A 17076-nucleotide genomic window follows, 5' to 3' on the forward strand; every position below is an offset into this window, starting at 1 on the left:
TTCAGACACGCTTTAGCCATTTCCCTCCAAAGAAACTGGCAAAGAGAATGTGGAACCACTCTCTTTCCACATTCTTTAAGCCTGCACACCACGCACGTTGCGCAGGAACCTTCCAGACAGGCATCTTCTGGCCACCCCGAGGGGTCCTCATTTTGAAAACAGGAGCGGGCCAATCAGCTGCGGAGCGCTCTTTGGCGCTGGCGTTTGAGCCTGGCTGCAGCTGCCCAGGTGCGGTCGCCGCGGGCCCGATGTGTGCAGCGAAGGTGGGGCGGAGGCATTTGCACCGAGCCGCTGAGCTTTTGCAGGCGGGGGCCGCATGCAGGCTGATGGGTTAGGGGACGGTCAGCGTGTGACACGGGGTGACGGCGGGGACCAGCCCGGGCGGGGACCGGGACTGGGTAGGGAGATCCCCCGAGCAGCCGGCTGGCCCGGCTGGAGGAACGAGGTGACGATCTGAGCGACCAAGGCCATCGTGCTTGGGAGAGGAGTAGTGGCAGCGTCCCGAAGCGTGAGGAGCTCGCAGCAGGCGCCGGTCTCAGGAAACGGAAGGGTCAGAGGGAGAAGGGAGGGTTGTGTGAGTGGCTGACAGGGCCGAGGGTCCAGGAGAGAAGGTCGGTGGAAGTGAAACGAGAGTGAAGTGTGTCCGGAGAGAAGAAGGTCTGTGGACGTGGATCGAGGGTCGAAGGGAAGCCGTGGAAGTGGCCGGGGCCTGGGGCCGGAAGAGTGCCAGACGTGGCGGAAGGGCAGCGGAGCAGGGCGCAAGCCTGAAGGTGTTTGGGAATTGGAAGACTTGGTGGCAAACGAAAGTCAGGACCCGGAGTCGGCCTCGGAGAGTGGGAGACGTGTTCGGGATGTGGGATCGGAGGTTGGTCAGATTGGCCCTGCTGCAGCAGCTGCGGGCTGTCTACGGCATTAAGGTCAAGGGTGGCCGCGGGCAGTGTGATCGCAGGAGAAGGGAAACTACCGTCACGGAAATAAGGGTAAGTGGAAACTTGTAGGGATGGGGACACACGTCGGTTCTGTTGGTCAGGAAAGACACGTGGTTAGAAGTGTCAAATTCAGCCTTGTGTGGTCGTTTGTCTATGTTTTTCTCTTTTTTCAGAGACTTTTCGGCGTTGAAAATTGCATTATTTTCTCGCTGTTGCACGCTTCCTGGTCTCCTTAACAGTGTGAGCGTTAGCTGCCAACATCAGTCTAGTTAGCTAGACTGAAACAAACCCGGTTTTTGTGTTTTTTGATAAGCAAATTAAGCATTGAGAATGAGTTGAAGGTTTATTTGTTTGTTTAATAATATCACTGAGATCGTACTTCTAAAGTCATGATCCCTCCCATCGATTACTTTTTGTGTACCCAAGCCCACTCATGCCACGGGCATGCTTCTGGGGGTCCGAATTAGTTCTCTCCTGTTAACGTTATGTGGCCCTTGGGGATCAAATTCAGGTGTTAGGCTTAGCAGCAACTACTCTACTCATCAAACCATCTCACTGGGCCATTTTCTTTCTTTCTATCTTTTTTTAAATTTAGTAGTGAGTATTTGGGGTGAGATTTTAATTTTTATTGAGAAATCAAGACTTCCATTGTGAAGAACTGAACATAAATCATTTTAAAAGTATGTGGGTAATTTATTAGTTCTTTGTAGTATTTGAACACAAAAGCTAATAAAATTAATTTGCATAATTGTGTTGTTTGATAAGGAGTATTTGTAGCTCAGATTGACCTTGAACTCACTAGCTAAGGATGCCTGGGAGCTCCTGAACCTCCTCCACCTTCCTAGTGTTTAGAGAGAGATGTCACCACACCCACATAACCTGTGCTTAAAAATGACAGTGGTTACTTTTTTTGTTTTTGTTTTTGTTTTTTTTTTTTTTTTTTGAGACAGGGTTTCCCTGTGTAACAGTCCTAGCTGTCCTGGAACTAGCTCTTGGTAGACCAGGCTAGCCTTGAACTCACACAGGTTCACCTGCCTCTGCCTCTGGGAGTGTGGGATTAAAGGTGTGCCCCCCCCCACCCACCCAGTGGTTACTAGTTTGGTAAAACTGTCTTCCCATAACCTTCAGTATAGGTATTTGCTTTTGTTTCTTTCATTCCTCAACTAACAAATCCTGACACTTGCCTTTAGAGCCAGGCCCGACTTTACCGCTAACTATGAATGTGGGCTGCTGGTCTTGTTCATTCTCATTAAGCTTCAGTTCCTTATTCTGTAAATTGGTGATTCCTGCTAAGTTCTGTAAGTAGGTCTTGCACAGTATCTGTCAACTGCCACCTATTCAGCTATGACAGTTATCCATGTTCTAATTAGCGGTTGTGCAGTATAAATTCAGCTATGAATGCTATGACATTCTGATGGGATACAGTTCTTTTTACGACACGATGACGTAAGATTCAGGTTCAGAAATAAGAGACAGAGAATGTTATAGTGACTCAATAATGATGAATAGCTGAAAACTAGAAAAGCCAGGGTTTGAAAAGTGGCGGTCTTGCCAGTGGAACCTAAGTTCTAACTGTACTCGATTGGGTCTTCTTTTTTTGCTTGAATATTTGTCAGAACCAGCCAAGTGGTAGAACCAGGACTAGTAAAATTTCATTACTGTGTTGAATCATTAATTATTCAATCAGAGTGATCTCAATCAGAAGTACTTAGCAGTTGTGGAGAGCAGGTACATCTGAGCTGAATCAATATGAGATGGGGTGCACTGATTTAATGTTTAGAAGGCAGACTTACACAGGCTTAACTTTCAGTCACATACTCAGTGACGCATTTTTAGGAAGTTTGTGGTCGTGTAGGAAGAAGTAGGAAGATAATGGCAAAACAAAAACAAAAACGCCTAAAACACAAGTGTACTTTTGGGATCTTTGGTGTTGTAAACTGAATGTATATTCTTTAAAAGTGGATCTCAAGGTAGCTAACTGGAAATTGTCTTCAATGTTTGCATTCTGCTGTCCAGTGTGGAAAAGTTACAAGGTCTAGAAATACCCACATCAGATACATTTTAGAAGCACTCAAAGGTGACAAGAATTTAGGAGTTACTGTTTTACTTACCACCTGACCTAGTCTTTTATGGGAGTTAGATGACTAGAGAAAAGTATAAACAAGGTCTTTAAAGAAATGTAGAGTATAGGAATTAGGGTGCTAATATTTGGAGTAAATTTGGTCTAAGAATTAAGTACTAATTGTATCAGTTTCCCATAACAAGGTCAAAGACTGGCTGAATGAACAAGGTTATTTGAAGGCAGTGGTTTTATCTTGGTGTCTTTCTACTTAAAACATCTAGCTTAATGTCTTGTAGGACATTAAATGTACTTCAAATAATTGTTTTGCATTGATTGATAGCTTGGAGTTCATTTCTGATAATGTTTTCATTTTATTTCATTTAGGAAGTAAATTTTTCATTTTCTAAGATCTTTGCCTAATGTTAAAGATTTTATTTAATGCCTAATAAATACTATGCTGAGTAACTGAGTTTGTCATTTTAGGGTAAGATATTTGGAGTTCCTTTTAACTCATTGCCTCATTCAGTTGTTCCAGAATATGGACACATTCCAAGGTAAGCAGTCTTCAAAAATGAAGAGAATATTTCAAACAGGTCTTAAAAATAGTTTCAAAGGTTTCAAAAATAGTTGGATGATGTATACATTTACTTAAAACCACATTATTTCATTTCTGATCCTTATCTGTTATAAAAAATAAAAACATCGGGCTAATAAGATGATTTAGTGGGTAAAGGACCATAAGGTAGTGCCAAACCCATGTATAGAGGTGGAAGGAGAGAACCTGGCTTTACAGAATTGTCTCTGACTCCAGTATGGGTGCTGGGGCACACTCACACACACACACACACACACACACACACACACACACACACACACACACACGTCATGCAGTTGCTGCTATAACAGTTTCAGAGTCATAGATCCAGGAGTAATGACAGAGACTTTGCTGTTATCTCTGGAGTCCCTGTAAGTAAGCACAAGCAGCTGTCATTTACCCTGCTCTAGGGCTGACATTCAGGCACTCAGCTCTATCACTGCTTGTAGCTGGCATACTTTCTAGATTTTTGATGCCAGCTGTTGAATCTAACGTTAACATTGGTTGAGATCAGCTCATAGGTAAAACTTCACCCCTTAATATAAGAATGATTATAAGGACAGAGGATTCTACTTTTCCAAGGAAAAAATGTTAGACTGAGAGAACTTGATGTTGTTTGGGGGATGTAGGATTAGCTATGTAAAGCTGTGCATGCTGTGCCAGGTCACCACCCACGGAGAGACAGCAGATAGAGAAGACCAGGCAGGTAGCTGGTGAATACTTGAATCCCAGCACTTGGCCAGTGGAGACTGGAAGTCACCGTGGCCACATAGCAACTGTGAGACCAGTCTGGGCTACATGAAACTTTGTCTTCATAAACGTCTTTGAACACATGTAGACACCAAGTAAAAGAGGAAGAACATAAAAAGCCTGAGAAAGAACAGTTTAGGGAGATAGCAAAAAACCAGAGGGGTGGCGAAAAGGACATTTTAGAACAGACGAGCCGTCAGATGTGTCGATGAGTTAAGCAATATGAGGAGACAATGGATTGACAGTTGATTGGTGAGACAAAGGTTATTGGTGTCCTTGGTGGAAGCTGTTTGAAGTAGTGAGCATGAATGTGTCCAATTGAGGGCTAGGGAAAGATGGGGATGTGATAAACAAGGCAGGTTATGTTGTGTTATGAAGAGAGGCAGAAAAGAATGTAGACTTCCTATGTGTAGACATTTGTGTCGAACAGAAAATCCAGTGTGTGAATTCCTATTGAGTATGTGCTGCCCACATGGCCATAGTCATGTCAAGGACCCCATGGAGGACTGGAAAAGCCTTTCTTAGGGTGAGGCTCAGAAAAGATGACAAAGCCTTCTTTGGGGGACTGAGGACAGGTGTTGACAGTGAGTTCGGAAATGGTCTCCATAGCCCTTCACCCTACCTGGAATGAAGACTACCCTATGAAGATTAGCTAGACTTGTCTCCTTGATCAGCTGTATACCGTAAACCCTGCTTCTTTGATTTTCTGTATGTACTAGCCCTGCGCCTGCTTGTTCAGCAGTGTGCAATACCCTCACCTCCCTGTTCAAGTCTGTTTAGCAAACACTGAGCTTGAGGAGGGGCTAGTCCACCTGACCCCAGCTCGTTGTAACTGTCCTCTTCATTCTTTTGCCACCCTTGTCAGTTCTTTCCCGGGAGCCTTGCTGGATATGGCACATGTTGAGGTTGCCCTGTGTGAAGCTATAGGACCTTAGAGGAAAAGTTAGGTAGCAAGGAGAACAAGTAAACATTTTGTTACAAGATCAAGTGGATTTTTGACATTGGAGCTGAAAAGGCATAATGCCTGCCTGCTTATGTATTTTGGCAATAGAATGAAGGTATTGTGTGTCGAGACCCTTGAAAGAACATGATTTCTCTTTCAGCTTTCTTGTTGATGCATGCACATCTTTAGAAGAGCATATTCATACAGAAGGGCTGTTTAGGAAGTCAGGGTCTGTTATTCGTCTGAAGGCACTAAAGGTAAGCATATTTTGAACTATACTTTTTCATTAGTACTGTTTCTGACTTGATTTTTATAGTTGAAATATTTTTCTCAAAATTTAGCATGCTTTCAAATTTGTGCTCTTCATTCTTATAAAATATTGTACAATAAGAAAACCCAGCTTTATTACTTTTAGCCTTTTAGAAAGGACTAGTATTTTAAACAAGAGTTAGGAGAACCCTTTTAATTAGATATGATGACCACTACAGTATTTAATATACTCTTAAGTTTCTAGAGTGCTCAAGATTCCTGTGTCTTTGCAGAGTAAACTGGACCATGGTGAAGCCTGCCTGTCTTCTGCACTTCCCTGTGATGTCGCAGGTCTGCTTAAGCAGTTCTTCAGGGAGCTGCCAGAGCCTGTCCTACCGACTGATCTTCATGAAGCACTGTTCAAAGCACAACAGTTAGGGGCGGAGGAAAAGAATAAAGCCACATTGTTGTTGTCATGTCTGGTGGCAGATCCTACAGTTGATATATTAAGATACTTCTTTAACTTTCTTAAGAAGGTTTCTCTTAGGTAAGTGATAACTAAAAGCCTTAATGAATTTAATTTCTCAGCTACCTAAAGATGTTCCTAGTAGTTAATGAATTTAATTTGGAATGAAAAAAAATTTAATGAGTATTTACTATAGGAAATATGCCCTGTGTAATTTAAGAAATAGTATACCAACTGATTTAATACTTTGGGTCATTAGAGTCTTGATTAGGGTTGCCTTGAGGGTTTATTGGTATTTACAAGACTCATTGTCCACTGGATGGATTCTGGTTGTTTTGTTTTTAAAGCATTTGTCTTGTGTTTCTTCATTTTCATCTTCCTACTGTCAGTGAACCTACTTGTTTTGTGTATAATTGAAGTTGCCTTCTAATGCTTCATTTTCTATATGTGGCTCTAAAACGCAGATAAACAAACTTAATCTGTGTGAAAGGACAAAGTGTGAATTGGTTAGTATCACTTATATTTAAATCTATGAGACTGTATATTTTGGGTTCTTCTGTTCTTTTATTTGTGGTGCTAAGGTTGTAACTCAGGCAGGCCTTCCGCATAGTAGACAGACTCTTTATTTAAGTGATAATCTTAGTGCTCCTGTCTTTCCTTTGTTCTTCCTTCTTTAGGCCACTTAGGTGGGTGGATAGATGAGTGCTGTTTTACTTATAGGTAACAGGTGAAGTAAATGTCCTCAATTTGTTATTTTAACTTCCTGTAGTTCTACCTTTTCCACCATTTAATAAAGCCTTTCATCATTAGGGCAAGTGAGAATAAAATGGATAGCAGCAATCTTGCAGTGATATTTGCACCGAATCTTCTTCAGACAAGTGAAGGCCATGAGAAAATGTCTGCTAACACAGAGAAAAAGCTACGCTTGCAGGCAGCAGTAGTGCAGACACTCATTGATTGTGCATCGGATATTGGTAAGAGGTAGTTTCATTGTCAAGTAGTGGTGTAGGAGGTCCTTCTGTCTGTGTTGCTTTCATTGGTTGAATAAAGAAACTGCCTTGGCCTTTTGATAGGGCAAAGCTTAGGTAGGCGGAGTAGACAGAACTGAATGCTGGGAAGAAGGGCAGAGTGGCAGACGCCATGAATCTCCTGCCTGAGATGGACATAGGTTAGAGTCTTGCAGGTAAGCAATAGTCACGTGGTGATACACAGATTTAATAGAAATGGGTTGAATCAAGATATAAGAATTAGCCAATAAGAGGCTAGAACTAATGGGCCAGGCAGTGTTTAAATGAATACAGTTTCTGTGTGATTATTCGGGGGTTAAGCTAGCCAAGTGGTCGGGAAGAACAAACTAGTGGGCTCTCTCTCAACAAAGTAGTAGGATTTATATCATTGAGGGTGATCCTGGCTTCTAGCTGAAGGCAACTGTTAGAAAGGGACTATATTATTACTTTGGGATGGAGAAGGAAGAAAGGAATAATTATATTATGAACATTTTGATTTAGGACGTGTGCCAGATTTTATCCTGGAAAAGATACCAGCCATGTTAGGTATTGATGGTCTCTGTACTACCCCATCCCTGGAAGCCTTTGAAGAAGGAGAATATGAAACTCCTGGTGAATGTAAGAGAAAAAGAAGACAAAGTGTTGGAGGTAATCGATGTTATGTCTCATTTTAGGGTGGTACTGAGACTATATCTAAAATACCAACGTCATTGTCAGCTGTGGTATGTGTCTTTTGGATGCCTAGTTGGAGAAATAAAGCATGGGCATATTAGAAGTTCAAGTGATAATGCAATCTGATATTAAGTGCTAAATCTTTAACAGAAGATTACCTGGACTGTTATCACCACGGTTTTATCACAGAGAAGGTCAAACTAAGCCTTATTTATTTATTTTTATTGTGAGAATTGAAACTAGGGTCTCAAACAGGTTAGGCAAGTGCTAATCCTCTGAACTACATCCTCAGCCCTCAATATGGGTCTTGAAGGATGGGTAGAATACAGAGAAATTGAGTGAAAGAGCAGAAAACTTAGATTCTGTATTAGTTGAGAAATGTAGAATAGATACAAGTCTATCCTAACTGCAGATTGGTGTGCTCTGTGTATATTTGATGGTATGATGTGGAACTAGAAGCCAGGCCAAAGACAGACTGGGACCGGGACCTGGTTGGCTAAATGTTGAAGGGTTATAACTAGAGGTATGACATGATTGAAGTATGTTGTAAATTTATCTCATTTGAAGAACTGTCACAGGAGGTGGAGAGAATGGTAAGAGGTTATGGCAACAATATAGGTATCAGATCTTTGAAGAACTTAGTTGTGTTACCATCAGAAAGCTTATTTAGACCTCAGATAGAAAAGTCTGTCCGTGGTCACATTTGTGGATTTTTTTCTTACCTGCCCTAGGTGCTGACTGGAGGCTGCCCCTTCCCTGTTAGCTGTATTTGTAGGTTCATTTTATTACTTCCATGTTATTTTCATAGGGCAGCTGTGTTTCAGCAAAACACAGTTTCAAAGGACGCAAACTGAATAGCTTAGAAATCGCAGTTGTAGAGGCCAGTCTGTACATGAGAGTTGGGTTCTGAGATCTGTAGGGTAGATTGCTTGCTTTCTTCTTTTGACTTCTAGAACACAGTTCTATCTATAAAACTTCCTGCCACAAATGTAAATATTTCTTAAGACCTGGGTTATCTTTTCTATTGGCCTAAGGCTGATTATTTTACATTAATTGCTTATGTGACTATATATGCCTTGCATTTCAGATTTTGTTAATGGAGCCCTAAATAAACTTAAGTCTAGCAGAACACCCTCTATTACACCTCAGCAAGATAGAACTGGTAGGTATTTTTTATATAAACATATTAAATGAAAATGATTTTAGTGCCATGTAAAAACATTTATAATTGCTTAATTTAATAATCAAATCTCAGTGCTAATTTCCTTAAAAGTATTTGTACTGTGTATAGTTATATTACTAGTTACATTGAATGTGACAAACTCAAAACTCTAAGGTTATGATTTATCTGTTGTCATTTTTAAAATAATTCTAATTATGATTTTCAATTGCTTATAACTTAGAACATTTAAAAATGGCTCAATTTCACTTTGTGTCAGAATAAGAAAATTACACCTTTTGTATTTGCTTGCTGGCAAATGTATTCGGCAAATATAGAGAACATGGTGTTTTGTTTTTCAGTGAAATGATTTAATGCTCACTTATGAGAAACAAATAGCAGAGTTAGTTATCTCTTTGTCTTGACTATAGTTTTCTTCCCTGCATTGATATTCTCTCCTCTGTACTATATCTGCCCACTGCTCTATTTAGTTTAAGTTACCACTACTGCTTTGTAAGAGCCTGCTAAGCCCAATATGCTTGCTTCTGTTCCAAACCCCAGCACTTTGGAGAGCAAGGCAGAAGAATCTCATGTTCAAGTTCTGTCTGGGCTACATAAAACTCCATCTCAAACAATAAAGGAAGAAAGAATCTTTGTAACTTTGTAACTCTTTGTAACTTTGCTATTTTTATTTTAAATAATTACAGAATGTTAATTTAGTCAAGTAATATTGGATCATGGAAATGGATCTCACATTTTTTTGTTAACTTCTAAGTAATAGCACTTATAAGAAATTAAAGCCTTTGTATGTTACCATCTGTATGGAGAAGTCGTTTCTGTGTGGTTTTCAGCCCGGGCCTCTGTATCACCATTGGTTCTTACACCAAGTGTTAAGCGCAAGCTGCCTGGAGAGTCTTCGCATGCCTTCTCAAGTAAGAAAAGGAAGTCAATCAGACACAACTTGAACTTTGAGCTGCTGCCAAGTCACCTCTTCAGCAGCAATTCTACTCCAGTGTCAGGTAGCTAAGAGAATCTTTATCATTGGGTTATCATTGGGTTGTATGTTAACATGAGGACCTGTTCTCAGTAAATAACTACTTAGACTAATACCATCCACAAGAGCCAAAAGTTACATTTTTCCAAATTTCTGTATTTTATAAGATCTACTCTTTTTTTAAAACCCCACTAATTTAATAAAAATGAAATGATTTTGTTTTATGGTAAATAGCGGAGCACTTTGGTGTCTGTGGACGGCACGGGCGCTCAGGTTTTGTGTGACTGGGCATGCTGGGTCCTGTTTCCTTTGAATCCAAGTGTTATGTCAAATGAACTAAAGCCAGAAGTTTCTCCAAGTCCTTAGTAGTATTCAAGTAAATTTACAAAAACCTTTTGGTCAATTAATAACAACTGAAACCTCTAACCAGAAATTGTGTTTCTTGTTGTGGCTTGAGTGGCAGAAATTAGACTTAAATCTACTTGCTGCGGTATTATACTTTGAAAAGAAAGTATGTGTGACACATTACATTGCCTGTCTTCCTTTTATAGTTCACTTTGATACAAGCCCGGAAGGGTCTTCTCAGAGTTCACTCTCACCTATCACCATGAGTGGAAACCACTTGATCAGTACAGACCTAAGGCGAAGTAAAAGGATTGCAAGCAAAAAGGTTTACAGGTAGTCTCTCCAAGACATTGTCTTTTCGCTGGATGCTAGTGGTGTGTGCCTTGTCATGCTACCAAAAGTAGAGTTTAATCATATTTATAAATCCTTTCAGTCTTTATGTTCTTACTATAGGCCCTTCATATACTATCGGAAAGAAGAAAAAAGTACTAAATTGAATTCATTGTCCTTGATAAAAATCATGGTCTGTGTTTATTGTTTAATTTTAGATTTTGTTAGTTATACAAGTAGTCTGTTTTAGCGACCTTGGTTTATAAGAGTAAGGGTGATAAACCATTCTCATGTGCAGATACGCTCTTATACATAGTGTGTTCAAGCTTAAGTCATCTGAAAGTGTCATTTAGTTACTAACAGTGAGATTTCTTTGGACTTAGATTTTCATCTTGCAAGAATTTCTGATATTTATGTTAGCAACTGACATTTTAAATTGCACTCTTCAGGGTAGAATCAGGAAAAGCAGGCTGCTTCTCTCCTAAGGTCAGTCATAAAGAAAAGGTCCGAAGATCTCTTCGTCTGAAATTTAGCCTGGGGAAAAACAGAGATTCAGTAAGTATCTTGTTTTGTGACAGAATACCCAGCAGGCTGCACAAGGAGAAATTCCTTCGGTCGGTGCTTGTAGAAGTGTCTGTTCATCCTGGTGGGGAGGATGGGGCAAGTAGAGCCCTCCACGTCACGTCAGCTAGAAAACAGGCACAAGGAATCAGAAAGGGCCTGGGGTGCAGTCCAGGTCTCTGCAGGTCCCCTTCTCTCCAGCTCCCATCTTTCCCAGTAATGCTGTCAGATTGTGAATCATTAATGGATTCATTCATTCGCTGGGCCAGAGCCCTCTTGTAATAATCTCTGGAAATGCCATCATTCGGGCTCACAATTAAGAAAATCATAGTGGTTATGGCTTTATTAATCAGTTAGCATAACACATACCATAATAACATGAAATTGTAGACTTAAAGTACTCTCTCATGTTTACCTTCCTCCAGATTAAAGAACCGTGCACAACTGTTCTTTATCAACATTTTTATCTCAGAGCTTCCCTAAAACTGCTCCCATCAGGGTGTGGGGTGCACACCTTAAATCCTAGATTAGGAGGCAGAGGCAGGTGGAGCTCTGTGAGTTCAAGGCCTGGTCTATAGAGTGAATTTTGGGTCAGTCAGGGATACATAGTGAGACCCTGTCTCAAAAAACAAAACAAAACAAAACAAAAAACCAAACAAACAAAAACCCACTATTTTCAATCAAGCAGTCAAGAATTGTCAATTAATAGGCCTACTCTCCTCCTGTGGGCAGCATTTGACTCCAGACTCCTTTGCTCCTCTTTTGCTTACTTTCCTATTACTTTTGAAATTCCTTTGTAATAATATGCATCACTGTTTTTCTAAGACATTCACATTAAATTCCCTGGATCACAGTACTCTTCTAAACAAGCTGTGTCTTCGTTTGCAGGTTTGGTTTGAATTTGGGAAGTGTTTGTCTTTTATTGTGCTAAACATGTATTGGAGCACTGAGCTTGGATTTCTGCTTATTTCTTCCTTGGATGTCTGTTTAGGCAAAACCTGTTGTACACACTGCTGCTTGCTGCAGCTCTCCCACAACCAAGCCCTTTCCCCGCTGCCACCCACTGCAGTTATACAGCTTGCTCTTCCAGTAACCTACGCTGTGCGCGTTCTTGGGTCCTCACCCGTGTTCTCATGTGCCACATCCTGTCTGTTAGAGAAGCCTGCTTCATTTCTGCTCTAAGCTGCCTCTAGATTTTCTTTTCTGGCTAACTGCCTGCTTCTCCCCTTTCTGCAATACTTGCCCCCAAGAAATAGCCTTTTAAAAAAGCAAGTTGTCAAATTGCTCTTCTGCCCTAAACCCTGCAGTGACACTTCTTATTCTGAGTGAAAGAGCAGCCTCCTACACTGGGCGGCAATGCCCCACGTTATCTGAGCTCTGTTCCTGGCACTCCGCCTCCTCACTGCTTTCTCCCTGCCTCGCTCTGGCTGGAGAGGCCGCACTGGTAACTGACCCTGAAACGCTGTTGCACACAAGTCTTTCCTTGACCTGCTCCTTATCTTCTTATCATCCTGTGTGAAATTGTGCTCCCACTCTCACCAGCAATGACCTCCTCCCCTTTCTCACCTCCTCTGCCCTTCTCCATACCACTTTTGACCTTGTATTATGTTGATCTGTTTTAATCTACTGTTTCGATCTAAATTTCACCTTCGAATGTAAATACTATTAGGGCAAAATTTTTATCACTCGACCCCCTGCTTCCCCACAGTTTGTCAACAGACGCTGGCACAGAAACAATACAAGAATTTATGCTTTTGTAATAATGAATATGTTATGCTGTTTTTATTTTATTTCACAAAATATCACCTGATGTTTACACATTTCACTAGCAGGCAAGAATATTGTGCTTCTAACAAATTTATCCTTCTGTTATAAGACTTTTAAAGTTGGTTACTGAAATACTTAATTGGTCTTAATATTTTTGATTAACCGGATTTGCTTAACTAAACCATTTTCAAATTTTCTTTTCTGTACAGAATGGATGTTCCGCCATCAATAGATATGAAAATGTTGGTCGACGACTAGCAAATCAACAAAGTCGAAAAAATAGGATTGAATCTGTAAAAACGGGTCTGCTTTTTAGCCCAGATATTGATGAAAGATTGCTAAAGAAAGGTACAGTTACACAATACTGTAGAATTTTATCCAAAATTTTAGTATCAGTTTCTTTAAGATAGAATATATTACTTTGTCGTAGAAGTTTAAAGTTCTCATTTGAATGGTGAAAATATTTGACGTGGCAGTGTGGTTTCTGTCAACAACTGGCGTGTGCTTGTGAATGCCATTCCTTTATTAAATTATAACATCCTTAATGTTTTGGAATTAATGCTCAGTACCTTTACTTGTCATATGTTTGGATTATATTTCAAAACTAGGTAAGATGTAAAGTATTAAAAGCATCAACTGGTTTATTTCAGATGCAGAAAAGATGAGTAAATCTGAGGAACACTTGTTGACTCCAGATGGACTGGATGGAGCAGATTACAGGATGTCTTGGACAGAACCCAGTAATTCAAGCTTTCAAGACATGGGTGTAGATGGATCTTCTCCAATAATGAGAAACCCTGAGGTGAAGAAATTTTCTTTGGAGCCAGATATTACTATTGAAAGCTCACCAGTTGTGTCATGTGAGCTCAGACCTTCCCCCTTCCACAGCCAAACTAACCGCAGTGTGCTGGGGAGTTCCCTTAGTGGGGATGAAAGTAACCTGACCTCAGAGACCTTGCTGAAGATTCAGAAAGCCTTTTCCGAGTCTGGGAGTGATCTTCATACACTGATAAATCAGGGGCAGTCATCAATAACTGACAAGGGGGGGGAAAGTAAGGCCAGCGATGAGACTGTGAGGGGCGCAAAGGGAGACGACGGGCGCCACCCTGGGGAAGGCGAACGCTGCCTTCCAGAAGGAGAGTTCTCTTCGTATCAAAGTCCACAACCTGGTAGAGAAGCAAGCATAGGATCTCACTCGACTCAGATGAAGGGGGAGCATGAAGAAGACATCCATTCGGAAGTACCAAAAGCTGACGTCATCCAGCAAGAACTCCCCAGTGAGGAGCAAACAAAGGAACCACAGTCCCCAAGGAACCAACTAGATACTCAGTCAGCTGGGAATGAGACTGTGGCCACGGAGGAGGTCTCTGAGGCGGGTGGCGCTGCTGGGGAAGATGAGGCTCACTCCTCTTTAGAGCAGAGTACCTGCCCTGTGATTGTCCTTTCAAAGCCTCAGCCCCAGAGGCTTGCTAGGCAGCGATCCCTGGTGAGAAAATGCGACACTGCTGTTCCTGGAGCTTTGCAAATGACGGAGCAGGGAAAGGTTTCAGAAGATCACATCCAATGGTTTAATAAACTTTCTCTAAATGAACCAGACAGAGCAAAAGTGAAGTCACCTCTGAAATTCCAGCGTACTCCTGTACGCCAGTCTGTCAGAAGAATTAATTCTTTGTTGGAGTATGGCAGGCAACCTGTGAGGCAGAAGTTGGCAGTCCTTGGCGATGCAGCTTCCCCTCTGGTAAAGTCAGTGAGCTGTGATGGTGCTCTTCCCTCTTGTGTAGAAAGTTCCTCAAAGTACTCCTCTGGTTCCTCTACTAAATTAGGTCCCGAAGCACAGACGACTATGTCATGTGATGAGTCAAATGATGCAATTTCAAAATCAAGCGTTGAATTAGCTTCTAAATGTTTCTCAAAAATTAAGAGACATCCAGATCCTGGCCATGCTTCTCTTGGAACTACTAGACTCTGTAAACAAGAGAGCAAATCTGGTGGCCAAATTAAGTTTCCCTTGGATGATCTCACTAATCATGATAGATCAAAATTTGTAAATAATACGGCTGGAATAAAAAACAGAGTTCTTAGGAAGCCATCAGAAAAAGAAAGAGTCTGGTACAAAGGTTCTCCCAAAAATCCTATTGGAAAGACTCACCTACTGCCAATGAGTAAGCCCATAGACTTGTAACGGATGCAGTACTTGTCATCCCTGTAAATAAGGTTAGCAGTTGGTGGGATGCTCTGCAGGGTAGTTGTGTGCCAGTGTGTAGCTGTGGATGCTGGGTAAGCAGCTTTGCTCTGAAGCAGCCTTGCTGCCGCAGTAGTGTGTATTTCCGTACTTGCACCTAAGGCTACTTTGTTTTTCTTTATTACTGAAGATTTTAACTTTATTGTGATTTCTTGAAGCAAAGGTTATAATTAACTCTTAAAGGAATTGTTGGCTAGATTTATTTAAAAGGGACATAATTTTTGTTTTGCATGTCTGATAGGAAGTTGTGCCTGTTTTTGGTTATTCCTCCAAGTAAGGACATTGTCCATTTCAAATCTACTATGTTAAGGGAATGGGTTAGCCCTGCAAATCTTGTGTCTTGAATTATATTCATGTTTGTTGTCCTGACCTGAATCCTAGAATTTGATTTGCCTCGGCAGTACGCTAACACTTATTCCTGTTCAGGGCAGAGGAATTTGATTAGTGTCTCGTGAAGGTGTATACAAAGTTTCGCTTGAATTTTGAATTAAGGACAGTGGTTAAATCAGAATGATGATAGCTGCATTCATACATTATGATGCTGAAGTAATTGAGTAATTTTGAGCATATTTCATTTTTGAAGGTAATTTTGATCTGTTTTATCCAATATGAAAATAAAATTTTTAAGGAGGAATAATTAAGCTTGAAAGTTTTAATCAAGGTTTTTTTTTCCTATGAAGATGGTTGATTTTAGAATTTGATTTGTTAATGTACCTCTGTACATTTTACTTAGATAAATATCTGATAGTCTTACCTTGTGTTTAAATGTTATTTATTTAGCATACACATTAAAAATAACTTCTGGAAAATGTCTTGCCTCAGAGTGTTGTATTTTAAATGCAAAGCATTATACACGTGTGTGTGTGTGTGTGTGTGTGTGTGTGTGTGTGTGTGTGTGTGTGAAGGAGGAACTTCAGTTAAGTCCTTAAGTTTGCTGGGATTACTTGAAGATATGTGGCTATTCTTTAGATTTATTTTATGTATGTGAGTATTTTGGCTGCATCTATGTATGTAAACCCATGTAAGTATAACACTTGTGTGCCTGTTCTCTGAGATGAGAGGGGGTTGGATACCCTGGATGGTTGTGAACTGTTGTGTAGTTCTGGAAACTGAACCTGGGTCCTCTCTGTAGGGCTGAGAACCACACCAAGAGCAATAAATGCTCTTACCATAGAGCGTCTCTTCTGCCCCAAGACTTCTTTTTCAGTTCTACGTTCCTGTGTTTCTTAGGAATCCTTCCCCAGTGCTAGTATATGGTTTACATAAAAACTAAACCCTAAACTTCATATTTATCTGATCAAAACAGACTAGCCAGGCATTTTAGGTCAGACTGGAATAGGTTGTGGATCCCTTACCTAAAATTGCTTAGAAGAGAAATAGCCCAGATTTTGGAATATTTACATAGACTTTACTGGTTGAGCATCCGTAAAAGAGAAAGCTAAAATGCTTCAAAATTTGAAATATTTTGAACTAAACTCTCAGCATGTACTAAGAATCCCTCTATGACGTTGCAGTGTCTTTAGTACCTGAGCAGGGCATAGTGGAGTGTACCCATGAGGCCAGCACTCGAGAGATGGAGTTCTTGTCTTGATTTAAAAAAAAAGAAAATCTACAAAATCCTCAACACTTAAGATTCCAGATCATTTTATATTTGGGAGTCAAGAAAGCTTGAAAATATGGCCTCATCTTTGTATTTTTTTTTTAAACTGCAAGGTATTTATTTAAGCAAGTATCTACATAATTTCCAATACCTGCATATGGACTTTGTTTTTTTTTTTGTGTGTGTGTTTTTTTGTGTGTGTGTTTTTTTATTAAATATTTTTTTTTAATTGAGAATAGGAAAAAAAAAGTTTCCGCCTCCTCCCAGCCTCCCATTCCCCTCCCCCTCCCCCCACTCCTCTCCCCATCCCCCACTCCTCTCCCCCTCTCTCTCCAGTCCAAAGAACAGTCAGGGTTCCCTGCCTTGTGGAAAGTCCAAGGTCCTCCCCCTCCGTCCATGTCTAGG

The 17076-nt window shown here is 40.7% G+C and overlaps 1 protein-coding gene across 1 annotated transcript; it reads left to right on the plus strand.

Annotated features, from left to right (window-relative positions):
• Positions 1-204: 204 nt before the first annotated feature.
• Arhgap11a (Rho GTPase activating protein 11A) lies at positions 205-15848 on the plus strand. The gene is made up of 12 exons (XM_050132681.1): positions 205-980; positions 3475-3545; positions 5440-5536; positions 5822-6075; positions 6805-6968; positions 7503-7649; positions 8761-8835; positions 9684-9851; positions 10378-10504; positions 10951-11056; positions 13039-13177; positions 13480-15848. Exons 1-12 carry the CDS (start codon positions 852-854, stop codon positions 15009-15011), a joined length of 3009 nt encoding a protein of 1002 aa, XP_049988638.1. The 5' UTR covers positions 205-851; the 3' UTR covers positions 15012-15848.
• The last annotated feature ends 1228 nt before the right edge of the window (positions 15849-17076 follow it).

This window comes from Alexandromys fortis, unplaced genomic scaffold (assembly GCF_014885135.2).
Source record: "Alexandromys fortis isolate MF-2015 unplaced genomic scaffold, M_Fortis_MF-2015_v1.1 scaffold_6, whole genome shotgun sequence".
Taxonomy (NCBI): domain Eukaryota; kingdom Metazoa; phylum Chordata; class Mammalia; order Rodentia; family Cricetidae; genus Alexandromys; species Alexandromys fortis.

Coding starts and splice junctions, on each gene's coding strand:
- Arhgap11a (XM_050132681.1), top strand. CDS start 852: ATGTGGGATCGGAGGTTGGTCAGATTGGCCCTGCTGCAGCAGCTGCGG. Junction 10,505..10,950: donor GCAAGCAAAAAGGTTTACAG/GTAGTCTCTCCA, acceptor TGCACTCTTCAG/GGTAGAATCAGGAAAAGCAG. Junction 11,057..13,038: donor TGGGGAAAAACAGAGATTCA/GTAAGTATCTTG, acceptor TTTTCTGTACAG/AATGGATGTTCCGCCATCAA.